Below are 19,486 nucleotides of genomic sequence, written 5' to 3'. Positions count from 1 at the left end.
CCTCAGTATGACAGCTCCCCCCCTAGATCGTGGAACTTGTTAGTAACAGGGTTGATGTCAGAGGCCTGAACAGTCAGTCCCAAGAGAGAGTTTGTGGTGGGGCGTGGTCTGCGGTGCCGTGCGGACGCACCTGCACGGCATCCGCAATCACGCCCGCCGTGTTAAAACACGGGGACTCAGGGGTTGGTGTGTGTGTGGTGTGACGTGAATTAAATAAAGTTGGCTCTGAACGTTGCTCCGTGGTCCCGCCGTGCCTTATTCACGCCACAGAGTTATATTTAAAGGCCCGGAGTAACCTCTAAGAACTGTTTATAATAAAATGATTAATATTCTTATATTTACCTTTACTGTTTCACAAAGGTTTAAAAAGGGTATGTCCACAATTTAGACTGTAATTACAGGATATTTTACTTTATTTGGCAGGAGAGAAGCAGAGGCAGAATTAAATGATAATAACAGTCACAAAATAATAAGAAAATCACATCAATCATAATTATCTCATTAACCTACTCTGAGCTAATGCTGATTTTAAAGGATGAGAGAGGTTGGAGGAGAGAATGAGCTGATCTTGTGCTGAATTTTGTTTCATCTCAGTGTTTTGTGCTAATGGAAACAATCCAACAGGAAAGCAGGAATCCTTGAATATTCGATACTTCAGGAAAACAGCGAGACCCCAGATCTTCTCAGTGTTGGGAGAAGCTGCAATCCACCAGTAGAATGATGGGAGTCCAAACCGTTAGAATTATAATCCAACAGAGCAAAGATGATGATGATGATGAGCAGAGATGGAGCCAAATCCATGATGAATTTGTAAGTCCACTGTCTGGGCAGCTGCTTGATGTCTCTGGTGTCTCTGCCAGAATTTCCAAAGGTGAATTTCTGGTATCCGATCATCTGAACTGCTCATCACACAGAACTGCTGGAAACAGAACCTGAACATCTCTGAGGCTCCAATTTATGCTCTGATAAGTGCTCACTCACCCCACCTCTCCTCCCTCTGGTAGGTCGTCACCAATCACTGTGTTTACAGAAGATCAGCAGTTATTTTACTTACTACATTTATTATTTAACATATTGATCAGGATCATACTTTGATTATAACTTTGATGAAAAATAAAGATGATTTACTACGAGCACATGGGGAAAAAGCTCTTTTCTTACAGTGATGCCACAAATCTGGGTCTAACACATGAGGCTGGATGTTAAATCCTTTTACCCGCTCAAAGATGTGATGACAGGGGAAAGTACTTCAGCCTCTCTGTCACTTTTCTTCCATCAGAAACTTTTTGTTTTTTTATTGAGCTGAGATCAGATTTGTGACGGTCACTCTGATAACTAGATGTTGTTTAAACCATTTTGCCACAGTTTCTGTACAACTGTGTGTTTAAACTTCAAGTTCAGCTCTTGAAGGTCTTCAGCTGCTCATGTTGCAGATCCACTGTGAGCTGAACTTCCAATGAAGCTGTTAGAAAAATCAAAGTGATGTTTCAGATTAGTCAATGAGCTCATTAGTTAATAACTGTGTAAGATGGTGTTATGGTCCCCTGATCCTCTGCTGCCTACCCACCATCGATCTTTCCTCCCTCTGTTTTCTATCTTTGTCTCTCTGTGAGTGTGGCATTTGTGGTGTGTGTGATGTGTGTCGGTGGGGTTTGGCAGTTCTGCTGGTTCCTGCTCCTCCTCGGCTGGAGCACCTGCAGTAACTGATAATCAGTCCAGCACATCAGTTTGGAAGAATTTGACTCCATTTTTGACACAGAGCAGCTTTAATTCTGACATGTTGGATTTTCTCACATGAACTTCCAGCTCTTTCACACCATTTCTGTTGGACTCTGTTGGACTCGGTTGTTGCAAAGCTCTATTTTTAACAGCAGGCATGGACGCTGTGTGTTCCTACGAGGCTGCTGGAGCTGATTGAGGCCACTCAGTACAACACTGATGATTCCAGCAGACATGCCACAGCACATTTCAGAAGCATCCCTGAAGCATCTCTTTGCTCTGCACCACTAAAAATAACTCTGACTCTATTTTTTACAGAAGCTCCATCAAGCTGCACAAAACAGAGGAAAATGTGCAGGACAGAAGAAACAGCAAAGGAAATCCTGTCAGTGCTGAAAATAGAAGAGCCTGTGCAGACCAACATGTTTCTCTTCTAAAATACACCAGGTGTGGTTTGAAGGACGCAACAAAACCACATCAGAAAGACATCAGAGACTCATCACATCACTCGCTGGATTCACTGGATTCTTTTTCTTTCACCATTATTTGGAACAAAGAGAACAAACGTGACTGGTTTGTGTCACTGTGGTGCTGCATGGCCCACTTTCTCCTGAGATTCAGTTCACAGACAGATGTTCTGATAGTTTTCTTTACAATTTGCTGCTAGAATTCAAAACTCATAATGATGGTGAGCCAGATGGGCCAAACCATGATCCTATCAGCAGCATGTTTCATTGTAGTGGTGCATCATTGATGGGATAAATGGACTGGTGCTTATATAGTGATTTTCTGTTTTCATGTGGACTAAAGTAGTGGACTGACCAACAGACTGACATTAACATCAGAGCCGTGCTGCTAGTGTGGCTAAAAGAAAAGAGAAGAAGAGACAGTCATGTTGATATGAACATTAGAGAAACACATCATGGAGCTGAAATATGATCCTGCTTCCTCATTTGGACTCATTCACCTCAGCTGACACGTTCAACAGCAGACAGGTTTTTGTAGCAGTCTGTCTCACTGTGGGAGTGGGATGGTACCTCATCTTTGGCTCTGGAACTAAACTGTCTGTAACAGGTAAGAACAAACATTTATTTTCCTTCAGTTGTTTTATTGTAGAAGCTGAAAATGTGTTTAAAGTCAGTTTGTGCTGCTTCAGGCTTTACATGTTAGTTTTTCATCATTAGTAGAGAATTCATCTGCAGCCATTGTTACATAAGAAAAGCTCAATAATCTCTGAAAACATGTTGAAATCTCACTGAACAACTAAAGTTATTCTTTATTTCTGCAAATATTAGTGATGTTACAAATATTTAGGATTTGATCCTCTCAGTGATTCTGCTGGTTTTTAACACAAGATCATATTTGACATTAGAAGTAATCTCGAAGCAGTAAATTTGTAAATATAAATAATGCTGAAGTGAAAATGTAGACATGGTTTTTGATAATTGTCAAAGAGACATTTTCCTGGTTCAATCAGTCTTTTTTTAAAAAATATATATATATATATATGAATATGTTAATTGTCATAAAAACTGAGACATTTAAAATTTGTGTAAAATGTGATTAAAAATGCAGGATAAAATATGAGATTGTTACAGTCTTTCAGTATTTCTTGCTTGTTTGATTTGTCTTAATTGCAAAATTCAAAGATTTTGGCAGAAAACACAACTTTGTAAAATAATTTCACATTCTTTAGATATTATATCATAAACACGGATTAATAAATTTGTTTTACTCTACTATAAATTTCATATTAATTGCATTTAAATGTGTGCAGTGATACATTCACATATTTTTAAAAAGTATAGCAACAACAAAACTAATGTTCTGGTCTTGTCATCATTGTAATAAAATAGTTCAGCATCATTCACTTTGTAAAACAAGTATGTTATTTATTATAATATGTTTTATATATCATTTCAGTTGTATTAAGAAAAATGTATATTTATTGCCCAATAATATATAATATATATGAAATCACACCGAGAAAAAGTTGAAGGAATGTCAGTTTGGTTCAGCCGTGTCTCGCTCTTGTGTGCAGTTTCCTTATTTCCCTATATGTATTTATTGTGTGTTTTCTTGAGTTCGTCACTGGTCCGTCTGTGTTACCTCGATGTGTTATTTTGTGTTTCACCCTAGCATTATCCCGCACATCATCCTGCGCGTCATGCTGTCAGGTTTTTGTAGTTAGTTCCTGTCCTTGTGTTACTCTGCATTTTCACCCAGTGTCAATAAAGCGCACTCTTCTCATCTGAGTCAGCGCCTACATCTTTGGGTTCTTCTCTCACTCCACACGGCTCGCCTTAGCTGTAACTCATTTATCAAAGTAGTTTTCTTCCAATTTTTGAACTAAAAGAAATAAAGAAAAAACAACATATGGTCTTTAAAATAAATTGTATTATACGTGACAAGAATGTGAATTTTCTTGGATGAATTAAATTATGTGGAATTACTTTTTATTTCCTTGTTAGTGCGAAATATTATGAATTAAGATTAATGCATTTTTATACAGAAGAGGATCTCTGTTAGAAATCCTGTAAGGACTAATATGGAAAATACATTTTCACTTGTATCAAGACAAATGGATATATTTTCAACTAAAGTTTTTATTTTTAAAACCATGCTGAGTGTTGCTCATGTGAGCCATGATGACATGAGGTGATGACTGTGTTTGATATGAAGCTGAATCCAGTGTATGTAGTGAACTTTGTGCTGATGAGTAGTTTAGTGATCAGAGTCCATGTAGTTTCCAGGATCAGACTGAATGCAGTGCAGTGCTGGAAGCTGCTGCTGACTGTGTGAATGTGTGTCTGTGCTGCTTGTTGCTGCTGTCAAACTTCAGATGAGCAGGTAGTGAAGCCCGTGGTGAGCGTGTACCCAGCAGCATCCAGAGCCCACCTGGAGGGGAACAGCTCCCTGCTGTGTGTGGCCTCAGCCATGTTTCCTCCTCTGGTCCAGTTCTCCTGGAAAAGACAGAAGAAGAACGGCGGAGAAGCGGAGGAGCTGCCCCCTGCTGAGGGAGAGCAGCTGGAGCTCAGAGAGGCGGGACGCACCATTGCCATCAGGATGCTTGATGGGAGCCATTCTGACACATATAAATACAGCTGCTGGGTGAAGCACGAGGGGGGCACAGTGGAGGCCCGAACACAACAAGGTAATGAAGGCTTGGTGACTGTGTTCAGCAGTGATTCAGCTTCATGTGGAGATGCTGTCAAAGAGAGCAGAGCAGCAGAGGACTGACATTTCTCACTGCAGCTCCAAACATTTGACTCCTTTTCTGTTTCAGAGCTTCCAGCTCCAGCAGCCTCCTGTCCTCCAGAGAGAGAGCCAGCAGACCTGCCAGCTCTGCAGCCAGCTGACTGTAAGATCACCTGCTGCCTCTCTGCATGGACAGCTCCAATGTCCAATGAGGCAGCTGGAACAAGTTTAGGCTCTTAAAGTTGCACTAATTGATCAAATCTTCATCCAACAAGCTCTGATAAAGCCACTGTACACTAGCTGCTCAGCACCAAACAGCAGACAGACCATAATATGTCAGAGATCAGTTTGTTAGCTGCTTGTGGAGTTCTTCTGCCCCCAAGTGGACACAAACACTACATCAATTCATCCACTTGAAGAAGAAGCTGTGACTGTTTCTATTTGGACTTTTTCTCCTTGATCTGAGAGGAATAACCCGACTGTCTGTCTGTCTCTTTGTGTCTGTCTGTCCTTCAGTGTCCTTCCAGTCTCAGTGCAGGGTGAAGCTGCTCTGCCTGCTGTACACAGTGCTGATAGTGAAGAGTCTGGTGTACTGCTGTGGACTCTCTCTGCTGATGATGCTCACAAACAAGGGAGCGTCCACCAACTGAACACATGCTGACTGACTGTTTCCTGCTCGCCTTTTCTCACCATCACATCTCATCAATTCATCTCATTCATCACTTTGATCACAAATGTTAGTTATGATGTGTTGAGCTTATTTTGCCTTTTTCTTCAACAGTTAGAAGATCGTCTGAAATAAATACATCTTTACATGTATTGTTGCTCTGAGTTAGAATTCTTTTTGTGCTTATTGTGACTTTTATTGTAGTAACAAAAACCATCAGGAATATTTTTATCACAAGTTTTCACTTTGATTTTCAAATGTCAAACAGTGTAGTTGTGTTTGTGTGAACAATAAAGATTTGAAGATGAAGAGTTTGATTCTACTTTCATTGTGTGATCAACAACAACCCGTGTGAGTGAAGCACAAACTGACTGTATCCAAACTTACAGCACAGCTTCATATTTCACTGACTGATTCTTTCATTACATCCATTAAGGGTCACACAGTGAAATTAGTGCAAACTTACAAATGTGTTGCAACAATTTTGGCCTCCAAACTGAACTTTGAGACAAACAGTGAAGCTGTGAGCAAAAAGAGGCTCCAGTGTGTGTCATGGTGGAGGAAACTGTTGTATTCCCACATTCAAAACATGCTGATCTTATTGGATTTGTCCCTCAAAGTCTTTTTCCTCCTTTTTCTCTTCATCCAAATGTTCTAGCAGGCTGACTGTGAGTCCCTGTTGAACCTGTACAGCAGAAAGTAACAGCAGTCAGCGGCCTCCACTTGACTTCATGACTTCAACGCCTCGCACAGTCACTTTCACTTTCTTCCTTCTGTCTTTTAGTCCTAAAATGTAGAACAACACCAGATCCAAATATTTGTGTCCTTCACTCACATCTTCAAATGATCCCTTCCATATCAGAGATGATACAAAGGCAACATTTGTCTTATTTCTCTTTCAGGAATCAAAAAGTACTTTTGTACTGTTGTGTAAATGTGTGTGTAAAGGTGGATGACTGCCTGCTGCAGATGAAATCTAACCATGGCTACAAATAAATGAAGCTGACGTGAAACACAGCCCTGTTTTTATTACTGTTTATAGATATTAGAATTGATGATCATCATTTTAATGATTCTTAAAACCGTCGTCGATAAAACAGGACAATTAAAAATGAGATGCTGTGAATATTATTTATTCATTTTGATTCACAAAGATAAACATATTTTAAACACACAACCGAACCACATGTAAGTAAGTAAAACTTTATTTATAGAGCACCTTTCAAGATAAAAATCTCAAAGTGCTTCACAGAAGCTAAAACCTTAAAAACAAAAAAAAGAAAAAAGAATTTGACTATAAATTATGTTTCATGAGATTTTATTCTTTTAAAGTCCTTTGTTTATAATTTATGAACTTTTAAATGATTTTTACAGAATATTATTTTTTATGTTTGTATTTTTATTAATAGTTTCATTATATTTAGTGTTTTCATCACAGCTGTTAAACCACAGATAACAGTGTGTGTTACTAAATTCACAGCAACATGAATGTTTCTGAGTGTTTGTGCATCATGTGACCCAGATTTTTGGATCTGCTGTCAGATTGAAATGAAGACGATGAAACCACAGCAGCTTCAGCTGAGCTGTCAATCAGCAGCAGCAGTCTTATCTGTGGGCCGCAGGGGCTGATGGGAGCTTTGAGGACCTGTTAGAAACCACGTGGCCCTCGTCTGATCTCACAGCTCGTCCTTGTTTGGCCTCAGCTGCATCAGAGCGCCACTTCTCCCCAGGTTCACCAGAGGAAACACCACTGCACAAAATGCTTTTCCTCCCAGCTGCTGCTCTGTGCTGTCTGTGTTCAGGTGAGTGTTTCCAGCCAATCAGGAGCCAACAAAGTCAACCTGTAACAAACACTGTCACACTAACCTTCATCTGTCTGTCTGTGTCTCTACAGCACTGGTTACCATGGCAGCAGAACAGCTGATTCAGGACGATTTAACATTGACCAGGAGAGTTGGACAAAGTGTCTCCTTCAGCTGTGGAGGGATTAATAAGTGTGATTATGACTGGATATACTGGTACCAGAAGAAAGAAAATGAAACTTTCAAAGTGATACTTGATATTGATAAAACAAATGGTGACATAGACAAAACATATGGTCATCCTCAGAAAGATGATTTTTCAGCTGAGAATAAACAGAACAGCTGTGAGTTGAAGATAGAGAAAGTTAAATCCGATCATTCAGCCACCTACTACTGTAACTGTTGGAAGAGAGCTCCCCACAGTGAGAAATGATCCCTGCAGCCTGAACAAAAACCAACAGATGAACAGATGTCAAACAGTGTCTGTGACAGGAAGAGAGCAGTAAACCACAGCCCAGCTTCACATGTTTCACCTCCATCTCAGAGTCACAAACATACTGAGCTCAGGGACCATTTTTATTTACTGCTGTCAGAAATTCAATTCGATTTATTTCTGTTTAAACAGATTTTTCATCCTGTTTTAAGACAGAAACAAGAGGAACAGATGACATCAAACTTCCAAATGTAAACAAATGTATCCTCAGTCCCACAAAAACATTTATTCAAAGTGAAAGAAAAACAGATTGTGTCAAACTGAGTCAAAGTCCATCCCTCATTCACAGTGTTAATGTTCTCTTCATGAAAACTCTTCCAGCAGCACTTGTTGTTTAACACCTTTCAGTACATTTAACCAGACACTTGGACTGATGTCAGGTCAGGATTTTGTCCTTCTAGCAGCGGCTCATTAGGACGCTGATGTTGTTGGACAGGTTTCCATCAGTTTCCTGTGGATGTTTATAGAGGATGAATCAGTCACGGTGCCTCATCTTTCTGTCACCTTCTTTTCTCTCTGATAGAAAAAAACTGATTTTGTATCTGAATATGTCAAATCTGGAATCACAGGACAAGATTTCTGCTCTCTGTTTGTGTTTCTGACCAATCACATTTGAGCAGCTTTGGCTGCTTAATTTCATTTCCAGCATCGCTGCTGAAGAAGAATCAGAGTCTGACTGGATCAAACACACAGATTTAACAGCAGAAAAAGTGATTCCATGTAAAACACTCTCGTTCACCAGTTTTAACTCACATAACTTCATTTCCTCAAATTGAATCTTAGTCATTTAATCACAGGAAGTTTCTGGGATTTTGTTCCAGACTGTATATTTATTTATAGATTTTTCTCTACTGACTTTGTTTGAAATATTCAGGTTTAAAATCAGTCTGATGTATTCTTAATGAGTCTTGTTCACAAAGTTACATGTGCAGTACTCTGTACATCTTCCATCCTTAGAGATCAATAATATATGTTGACCAATACTCAGCAGACTGAACCAGGACTGGAAACCTGCTCATCATCTCATCTTTGAGGTCTCCATTTAAAAGCAGCAATGACTCAAAGGTAAATATTATACTGGATAATGTGTTAGTATATAAGACTTTGTCTTTTTTAACAAACAGCTCATCTATCAGCTGTCAGCAGAACTGTAGAACTTCAGATCCTGAAGTGTGTGAGGACAGAGAAGAGTCAGCTTTACTTCAGGTTTGATGGATAAACTTTCACAGTTTGTGATGATTCTGCTCTCTTTGTGATTTTAGGAGCTGCCCTCAGCACCACCCAGTGACATCACACACATCATCCTACATGTTCACTCTTTGTCAGTGGAAGCTGCAGCTGTTTGATTGATAAAGTTAAAGACAAGAAGTCAAAGGGATTAAACATCCATGTAACTGTGTCACTATATAGGAGCATAAATATTAACTCAGTTTGGTGTTTCAGAAAGCTGCTGATCTCAGACCTGCACAGCTTCTGTTTTAAACACTGAATGTCGTCAGCTGCATGAAGTGAGATTTTCTCTGACACAATTAAGTAAAACCTGATGAAGGTCAAAGGTCGTCACTTGTATGTTGAACTAAAAACTTGAATCTGGAATTCACTCACACTGTGTTTTGCCAATATTGTGTTTTTTACCATGAAGTCATTCAGAGTCCTTCATACCAGAGTAACCAGAAAGGATAATATATATTTTAAATAACTTTCTACAGGACTGAATATAACATCATTATGTAAAAGTCCAGAGTCTCTGTGCTTCATCTGAGGATGATGTGAAAACTTCTAACATCACACAAAGTAAAGGTCTCTATCACACTGCTCATGAAATGCAGATTTGTCCATCTTCTATTTTGGGCGTCTAGTGGAGGTCTGAAGATTTCCCTCTGAGGAAGCTGCTGGTGAAGATTGCGAGTTCTGCTTGATCCCTGCGGTGACCTTCAGTTCCTGATGTTTCTGAAATGACACATCAGGAGTCTTCCTCCGTGGGTCAACAGAAGCTGTGATAAATGAAAGGGAGGACATTTCTCAAACCTCTGGACCCAGGAAACCCAGCTTGGTCCTCATGGTCACGTTCACTTGTTGTTCCCCAGGGTGAATGTAGCTGTTGATAATGATGTGGATCCAGGAGATTTTTATTTTTTTTCTCCCCCCCTTTCTCACTGTCCCTCTCCCCTTCTGCTTTTCCTTTCCTTCCTCTTTCTTTCTCCCTTTCCTATCCCTCACTGATGTCTGTCCCGTCTGTAACATCTGAAAATAAAATATAATAAATAATAAAAATAAAGATCGACCAAATGGACCAATACGGCAATGCCACGATGATCCATTTGGCAAAGTAAATCCATTGGGTATCCTTGTTGGTCTTCAGACAACAATTCTGACGGCTAAAGAACCAAATGGGACAGGCAAAAAAAAAAAAAAAAAAGATAATGATGTGGACTTTGGACCCTGTTATTAAATGAAAAGAACAAACTACACTTCTATCAAACCTTTTGTCAGTGTGCTTTATTTCATTTAAACTTTCCATGTTAGCAGGCTGTAGAGCGCTCTGTGTGAACTGAATCTAAAACTGTTTAAATCCATATAATTCAGATACTAACAGTAACTCTGGGTCTCTGTGGAGTCTGCTGCTGATGTCATCTCTGTCTAAAATAGGATAAGAAAAAATGAGACCTGTGGAATCATTGAAGCATAAAGACTACGGGAGTAACAGGTGTGCAGCATCGCTAACTAGCAACAACCCTCTAATACCGTGTGGCTAATCTAGCTAATGATCGCTTACAGTTAGAATGACAGAGATGACATTTTGTATAAAAACTGCTAAAACTGTTTCACAGGTTGTTGATCCTGTCGTGTTCTTTGTGTGTTTGGCAGCCATCATGAAGCTGTACGTGTCCATCACTGCTGTCAGTGTGAGAGCAGGACTTCTGTGTATTCTGGCTATCAAACAGCTCTACAGAGCACACTGTTTGTTCTTTAAAACATTTATTTAATCACAGTTCAGTGGCCGTGATATCACCACTCCTCTCTGTAGTTCCACTTCTAAATCACAGAATTTCACCTTGGATGTCAGGTTGTGTTTTTGTGCCAGCAAACATTTTAAAACTGTTCTGACTTCAGTTCTTCTCAGACTGAACCATCAGGAGGATTCATACCTGCAACACCTGGAACCAGTCAGCTGGAGGCAGCAGCAGTTTGTCTCAGAACAACTTTATGAACAAAAAAAAGTAATCTCAGAGAGATAGATACCAACCTCTGAACATGGATTCAAACCAATAACCTTCATCTGATCGACCTTTCAGGCTACACCTGTTATTTGTAGCTGTCCACTGTAACACAGCAGGCTGAAACTGACTCTGATCCACAAAGCAGGACCTCTGCTAACTGGAATGCAGCCGTCATTATCACACCTGTATTTTTCCTCCTGTGAACTAAAGACATCTGCTGTGGAAGAGGTCTGTCTGTGTCCCACATGTCTGTCTGTGACTCTCAGGTGCATCACTGTTTACAGGATCACAAGGATCCACCTGACAGCAAGAACACAGGAGATGGAGGCGAATCCATCAGCAAACCATTAAAGTCCTTCACAGTAATCTGCTTAAATGATCTTAATATATGCTGCTCAACAAATAAAGGGAACCCTTAAACAACACAATGTAACTCCAAGTGTTCCCTTTATGTTGTTGAGCAGTATATAACTTGGAATGTAATTTAGGAAAGTTTGAGCAGCATTGTCACAGCCACACTGTGCTGCTAACTTTAAATGACTGTCAGGTGATTTGTGACAGAAGGACAGCAGCAGAGTGAAAGGAAGGTTTACAGGATGTTGGTGAGAGCTGCTGTGATGTCTGGTTTGGATCCTGTGGCTCTGATAAAAAGACAGGAGGCCGAACTGAAGATGTTCAGACTTTCACTGGACAAGATTAGAAATGAGTTCACGAGAGACAAAGTCAGAGAGGCTGACATCCTAATCTTTCCTGGGAATAACACTCCAGGAAATATAAATCTAATAAACTAATAGTTCATAAAGGACAAAGACTCATTACTGTAAGATTAATTTTAATAGTTTAATTGATAAATCAATAAATGCTGGAGCTGCAACATGTTAACATGTAGTTAACAGATTAAAATTGAGGCTCTCATATTAACAGCTAACTTTCTATGCTGTGCTGATTTATTTGTCACAGTCTTGGTCATTTATTTTGAACTTTTTTGTGGAGGTTAAACTTTCTGTTATAAATTTACCTGTATGTGTATTTTAAATATGATCTGTGTCATTAAATGCAACAGTTTCAAATCCACCTTGAAGGCTGAGTTCTTGTTCTGAAAGATGAGGATGTGTAACTGTGACACTAGAAGAGGTGTGGATCTAATTCTCTGAACTTCCTCTAAACTTATATTTTATGTGACAGTAACTTTGTATTTTCTGTTAACAACACCAGGAGCCACTGGGATGATGTCCATTAGCTTGGATATTCTCTTCTGCCGAGACTTCTGCTGCCTTCCTTCCTCCATACCTGACAAAGACGACTGACTGTTGTGTTCTTTCTCAATCCAAGTGTCCACATTATTCATCTCATCAACACAGATATTTAAAGGAGAACATCCCACAGATGATGTTCCCACATGCTGGGATTGTTGTGTGTTACCCTGGTTGGACATCCACAGAGAAAGGTGAGTGTTATTATCTTTATTATCATATCACCACCAACATCTGGTTTTTGTGATCATTAAAATCTTCTAAAGTGTTTCAGTTACAGTGAGAACATTTGCACTAATACTGAACCATTCATTAAAATCTTTTACATACAAAACATTTTTACGGAGCAGGTCGCTATGATCAGCCAGCAAGACGCTAAGCCGACCGGGAGACGAAGGCTGTCGTGACGTGACCAAGGGTCCATCCCCAGAGAGGATCGACTGTTTCCACACACAGGTGAGGGGGGCTGGGGGCGTAGCCAGCTGGGAGGTGGGGACCATGCTGGGAACGCGACCCAAGGGTCTGTCCCCAGAGATGACCAGCCGCCCCACGCTGTCCACAGACAGGGGAGGGGACTGTTGCTCTAGTCCGTGGAAAAGTCATGAGGGAGGGGGCCTGACCTCCAACTGCATCTCCTCCCAGTTTCTCCTGCATGCCGGCGTTATTTCTGCGAAAGGCCTCCAGCTGGGCCCTGAGATCCCCAGGGCTCCAGGCCTCAGGAGCAGACTGAAGCGTGGAAACCCTGGGCTTCATAGCGCTTACAGAGCATGCTGCAGGAGTTGGGTTTCCCTGAGCCGACAATGGCTGCTGGTAGGTAGCCTTGTCAGGCAGCCCTGGTGATCATTTCTGAACCTGGGACTTGGCACATTTCTGCACTTGACTGGACAGGTGACACAGGTAGAGGGACAAAATGGATGCTGTATTGGCTAGACAGGCCTGGGTAGACATAACCCTGTGCAGTCTAGCCAGCAGGGAGTTCATAATATTACAGTCCTTGCTAGGCATGCAACCAACAGGGCAAGAGTCTGATTCACTGGGGAAAGCAGACCACAGGTCTGTTCCTGCCTCTGCATGTTAGAAAATATCTTGCAGGCAGAGGATCACCTGCGCACAGCACCAGGGGAGGCAAACTGCCTGCACACCAGGTCCTTAAAATCAGGCAGCAGCGACACCAGTGCCAAACCTGGAGGTCACCGTTGCCAGGTCCTTGGGGAGGGCAATATCCAGAGTTGTGAATGCCCTGTTCATCCCCTCAAAAAACATGACCCGGCTGCCCATAGGACAGGTAGCAGCCTGCGGAATAGAGGATGGACTCAGCCTCAAAGTCCTCTTGATAGCTGTCTCCAGTAGCCCCTGGCTGGTGAGAGAGGGAGCTGGCTACACAGCAAATTGTGGACACTCTACAATTGCCTGTGAGGCATCCACCTTCCCTACATTAACCTTAGGCATGTCGGGAAGTCGCTGGCTGGTGCGCTTAGAGAATAAAAGCGAGCACGAGCCTCTCCGATATGTGCTGGCAATATGAAACAATCTATGCAGGACTGTGGAGCTTCCCTTCTCTGCATGACATGTTCCCAGAGGGAACACAGCTTACAACAGCGAGCATGGAGAGGGCACCGAGCACGAACTCGTGAGACTGTGAGAACAGCTCCATGTCCACCAGAGAACTCCCACACACTGGGCAGGTGATCCTCAGCAGGACCTACTAGATACGTGAATCTGCGAGGCCACAAGCAATACTCCAGGAGAATGCTGGCTGCAGGACCCTCGGCAAGCGCCGAGTGTGCGATCTTCGAGACATGTCGCCAGCAACTAGTCACCGCAGGAGAGCTTTTCCATTTTGGATCCGGACAAAAGAAACCTGGGAGACTTCGGAGAAAGGTCTTGATGCATGCTCAATCATCCAGGTAATTAAATCTCCAAAAGTTGATTCTGTTCATCTGGACGTAGCGTTTTCAGTGGGAGAAACGTTTCGTCACTCATCTGAGTGACTTCTTCAGTCTCAGCTGACTGCAGGTTTCCCCAAATCTTATAAACAGTAAATTTGCATAATGACTGAAACCAGCCCACTGAGGGAACATTGGCCTTGGAGGTCAGTTCATCATGATCATGCAAATTGTCATGACCATTGATCAGTGGTCAAGAGCACCATTCACAGAGAGTTGGGGAATGGCTGCAATCACAGCATTGTAAGATGGCGAAACATGTACACTTAGACCCTGTTACGTGCCTGTGTTGGTGGGTTATCTGTTTCTTAATGTGTGTATGCAAATTCACCTGTGCAGGGGCTCGACTGTGATTGGTGGACCTAAGGAGCGGCCTGATGTAACTGGTTCCTGCTGTGGACATGGACTATAAAAGGGCGACCGAACAGCTGCGGCGCGGGGGGTGTGGCAGACTTCCCTTTCACTTGCCTCAGGTCCAGACGGAGCAGCCGTAGCAATAGCTATTTGGTTAAAAGGTCGGGCATGTGTGTGAAGTGCGGAGCAAGTAGGGGTGAGCTGCCGATTATTTTGGGAAGCCTTCTTTTCTCCTGTGTTTGTAGACCAGGGAGGTCAGACTGTGTTGTTTCTTTCTTTTCTTTTCCATAAACAGGTCAGAGGGGAACCGAAGCCTAGATTGAGTTTTGTTTGTTGTGTTGGCCTTAGCTCACCCCGAAATTATACACTCCCACTACTGTGAGTGCCATTGTTGTCAATAAACTATTGTTAAAAGTCCGATGCTGTGGCTGTGTCTGTTTTTTTTTTTTTTTTTCTGCCTGTCCCATTTGGTTCTTTAGCCATCAGAATTGTTGTCTGAAGACCAACAAGGATACCCAATGGATTTACTTTGCCAAATGGATCATCGTGGCATTGCCGTATTGGTCCATTTGGTCGATCTTTGTTTTTATTATTTATTATATTTTATTTTCAGATTTTACAGACGGGACAGACATGAGTGAGAGATAGGAAAGGGAGAAAGAAAGAGGAAGGAAAGGAAAAACAGAAGGGGAGAGGGACAGTGAGAAAGGGGGGGAGAAAAAAAATAAAAAATCTCCTGGATCACCTGTTGAGAGAAGAATAGAAAACAAGCAAAAAAAACAAAAAAAAAAAGCAACATACTAAACACAACACCATCGCATTAATCTAGCTAAGTGTAAACAGCAGTAAATACTAAATATTCAATGTTGTTGTGCAGCACGCAGGACAGATGTGCTTCGAAGTAGCAGCCAAGAAAGGTGTAATTTAAGTCTACGAGCAGTGAACACCCGTGTGCATACCTGTGTGGATCAGCGCGCTTGTATTCCAAAGGTTGGCTGTTTGGGCGTGGGAAGTTACGGGACACCCCGCTCTTGTTACGGTCATTTTGAGCTGGGTCGTAACATGATTTGGGGGCTCGTCCTTTTTGTCTTGTTTTTGTGGTCTGTGGTTTGTTCGGTCTGCTTTTCTTTTGTGTGTGGGGAAGAGTGAGGTGCGTGGGAGGATGGAGTTTTCTTTAGATGACTTTGTTACCTCGCCTTCTTGGGATAAGATAGAGTTGTGTAGAAAGGCGGATTTGCTTATTATAGCAAGTTTTTTTGATATCAAAGTGTCCTATAATGCCCGTAAAGCGGAGGTGAGGGATGCTTTGTGTGTAGGCTTGGTGGAGCGGGGCATTCTCCCTTCCCCGACGGCAGCTGTAAAGCGGCCTGGTAGGGGCGGCGTGGAGGTGGCTCCGGAGGCTGAGCTGGAGCCAGATGCCAAAGGACCCGTTGGCATGTTGGCTGAGGTGGAGCCTGATGCGGATGAGGCGGGGTCGGATGTGGCAGAGGTGGGGTCTGGGGCGGCTGAGGAGCCTCAGGCAGTAGGGTCTACGGAGGACCTCTGTTTGACCCTCCGTATAAGGGAGGTAGAGGTTCGCGCTAAAGAGCTTGAGGTGCAAGCTATGCACCTCCGGGTCAGAGCGTTGGAGTTGGAGCGTAAGCCCGCCGCTGTCTCGACACCTGTTTCCGCTGCCTCCACACCTACCTCGAGTCGCCCTGACACATCCACAGTTGCTTCACCAAGTTTTGACATCACCAAACATGTTAAACTAGTACCTCCGTTTCGGGAGTCCGAGGTTGATTCCTATTTTAACGCTTTTGAGCGTATAGCAGCTGCATTGAGTTGGCCTAAGGAGTTCTGGGCGCTGCTACTCCAGTGTAAGTTAATCGGCAAGGCTCAGGAAGTATGTACTAGCCTTTCCGTTAACGAAAGCCTCCAATATGATATCGTAAAAAAAATCAATTCTGCACGCGTATGAATTAGTTCCTGAAGCTTACTGTCAGAAATTTCGTAAAAGTAAAAAGACCGCTGAACAAACCTTTGTGGAGTTTGCCCGTGAGAAACATCACTTGTTTGAACGCTGGATGCAAGCCAGCAAAGTGAAGGATATTGAGGGATTGAAGGAGTTGGTTCTTTTAGAAGAATTTAAAAAGTCTCTCCCGGATCAGTTGGTAGTTTATCTAAATGAGCAGAAGGTGATGTCCCTGGCAAAAGCAGCAGTTTTAGCAGATGAATTCACCCTCACACATAAAATCATTTTCTTTTTTTTTTTTTCTTTTTTTTTTTTCTTTAAATGACATCAGAAACAGCAGTATGCGACATTACGTGATGGCAGAGCTTCAGTTCATCCTTTGTCATTTTTTTTTTTTTTTTTTTTTTATTTTATAAATAGGACAGGGGGAATGAATGAGAGAAAGAGGGGGAGAGAAAGAAAGAAAACCAAAGGGGAGAAGAGACGGTGAGAAGGGGGGGGAAGAGAGAGAGAGAGAAAAAAAAAAAAGAACTCCTGGGTCACCTGTATGGAGAAAAAAAAAAAACAAACAAAAAAAAACTAACAGAGGAGACAGCAAACAACAAAGAGCAACATAATAATAGAGAAAACAAAGCACCATCACAATAAACTAGCTAGTCATAGATATCAATATTTACTAAATAATAAACGATATTGTGCAGCACGCAAGATAGACAGCGCACAGTGTGCTTTGAGGCAGCAGCCAAGAAAGCTTTAGTCCGCGTCTGTGAATACCCATGTGTGCATACCTGTGTGGATCAGCATGCTTGCATTCCAAAGGTTTCTCCATGTAATGATCTGCTAGGGAGTGTGGGGGGGCCACAGCCCCGTCCTCCAGGGTGTGAAGCGGGTATGGAGGAGATCAAAACTCCAGACATCCAGAGGCCCCCAGAACACAAGAGACCATGGAAGACCAACAGAGGGGCAGCCGCGCCACTGTTCCAGAAAGAGCTGAGGAGAGTCCCAGATGAGGGCTCGCCCAGCAGCCGCGGAGCAGAAGTCAGGGGGAGTTGCAGTGACGCGCCCGTGAGCTCCGCCGGCCCCCAGCTGTGCCTGAGTGACCGAGCCCCAGGCCGAGAGGCCGGGGGCACCCCACCTCCAAAGGGGCCCGAGCGAGCCCCAGGCCCCGACAAGCGGCCGCCAAGGAGTGAGCCGGTGTGTACCCGGACGCCCACCCCCAGACACAAAGAACCACCAACACACCGACACCTGAGGGAGTCCGCCACCGGCAGGGGAAGTGGTGGTGGGTGGAGATAGGCCTCCAAACCTTGGAGGGCCTGAGATGTCCCCAGAGAGGTGGCGTCTGATACCCAACCTGACATATAGACACAGACATACAGGCACACACAGACACAAACATCCATTCCCACCCTCATACTCTCATATGCACTCACTCCACACTCAACCAACGTGGAGACAGACATAAAGAGACGCTGTACACACAATCACACTCCCCAAGCGTACTCTACAAACCGGGTCTAGGTACCCTTGCCCCCGGAGGGGGGAATTGCACCCAGACCCAGGTGGTGTTACCCTTTTCCATTTTCAACCGGGGCAGGACGAGAAGTGAGGGGAGAGCAGGAGAAGAGACAAAAATCTCCTAAACAGACCCAAAGGGCGATACAGGAGGAAACCGAAAGGCGGGAATGTTTTTATTGCCGTGAGTCTGGTCACCTGATCGCCAGTTGTCCTGCGCTGCGGAAGAAAGAGCAGCGCAGAGGGTCTAAGGGACCCGTGGGGCTCATTAAAGTAGTTTCCCCACCTATCGGTCCTGATCAGACGCAGGGGTGTGACCCAGAGATGGAGGTAGAGTCCCCACTCCATGCTGCATTAACTCACCTGGAAGAGCATGGTAGCTATGTGCGGATGCTCTTCGTGGATTACTGCTCAGCTTTTAACACCATCCTTCCACACAAACTGGTGGCCAAGCTACAAGACCTGGGGCTTCCATACAGCACCTGCATGTGGATCAATAGCTTCCTCTCGGGCCGTAGACAGAGAGTCAGAGTTGGCCATCACACATCCTCAGCCCTGAGTCTCAGCACTGGCTCACCCCAGGGCTGTGTGCTCAGTCCACTGCTCTACTCTCTCTACACACACGACTGCACTCCTCGCCACCACAGCAACATCTTTGTGAAATTTGCAGATGACACCACAGTGGTGGGGCTCATTTCCAAGGGAGACGAGTCTACGTACAGAGACGAGGTGGAGCAGCTGACGTCATGGTGTAAGGCCAATAACCTCCTCCTCAACACTTCAAAAACCAAAGAACTCATAATAGACTTCAGAAGGAAAAAGGCAGAGATCCAACCACTATTCATAAATGGGGACTGTGTAGAAAGGGTGGCAAGCTTCCGCTTCCTGGGAGTCAATAAAGAGGAGAACCTTTCCTGGAGTGTGAACACCTCCGAGCTGCTGAAAAAGGCCCAACAGAGACTGTACTTCCTGAGAATTCTCAGGAGGAATAACATCACACAGAGACTGCTGGTGTCCTTCTACAGAGCCACCATTGAGAGTGTTCTAACTTACTGCATATGTATTTGGTACACTAGCTGCACAGGGGCTCAGAGGAAAGCACTCCAAGGGATCATTAACACCGCCCAAAAGATCACTGGCTGCCCTCTCCCCACACTGGAAGTTCTACACAACGCCCACTGTTTTAAAAAGGCCCAAAACATCATAAAAGACACCTCACATCCTGGCCACTCCCTGTTTGAACTGTTGCCCTCAGGCAGACGGTACAGGGCAATCAGAGCAAGGACTAATAGACTCAAACACAGCTGTTATCCAACTGCAATAACACATCTGAATACTACAAAAAAATGTCCATCACGCCACTC

The 19,486-nt window shown here is 43.3% G+C and overlaps 1 protein-coding gene across 1 annotated transcript; it reads left to right on the top strand.

The window, feature by feature from the left end:
* The first annotated feature begins 1,711 nt into the window (after window positions 1–1,711).
* On the top strand, window positions 1,712–6,044 carry LOC147307624 (uncharacterized). The gene is made up of 4 exons (XM_086271927.1): window positions 1,712–2,793; window positions 4,562–4,873; window positions 5,006–5,080; window positions 5,434–6,044. The coding sequence occupies exons 1-4, from the start codon at window positions 2,655–2,657 to the stop codon at window positions 5,565–5,567; spliced, it is 660 nt and encodes a 219-aa protein (XP_086128053.1). The 5' UTR covers window positions 1,712–2,654; the 3' UTR covers window positions 5,568–6,044.
* The last annotated feature ends 13,442 nt before the right edge of the window (window positions 6,045–19,486 follow it).

The sequence above is a fragment of the Aulonocara sp. 'chitande type north' Nkhata Bay genome, linkage group LG18 (genome assembly GCF_057382095.1).
Source record: "Aulonocara sp. 'chitande type north' Nkhata Bay isolate Kocher_YH1m ecotype deep benthic linkage group LG18, A_spYH_male_GT1.1, whole genome shotgun sequence".
In the NCBI taxonomy this organism is placed as follows: domain Eukaryota; kingdom Metazoa; phylum Chordata; class Actinopteri; order Cichliformes; family Cichlidae; genus Aulonocara; species Aulonocara sp. 'chitande type north' Nkhata Bay.
Note: the sequence above shows the minus strand (reverse complement) of the source record. Positions and strands in the feature narration are given on the sequence as shown.

Excerpts from the sequence above, each read along its gene's own strand:
- LOC147307624 (XM_086271927.1), top strand. The coding sequence starts at position 2,655 with ATGATCCTGCTTCCTCATTTGGACTCATTCACCTCAGCTGACACGTTC. Across the intron at positions 4,874-5,005 it reads GGAGGCCCGAACACAACAAG|AGCTTCCAGCTCCAGCAGCC; the intron begins GTAATGAAGGCT and ends TTTCTGTTTCAG. Across the intron at positions 5,081-5,433 it reads AGCTCTGCAGCCAGCTGACT|TGTCCTTCCAGTCTCAGTGC; the intron begins GTAAGATCACCT and ends TCTGTCCTTCAG.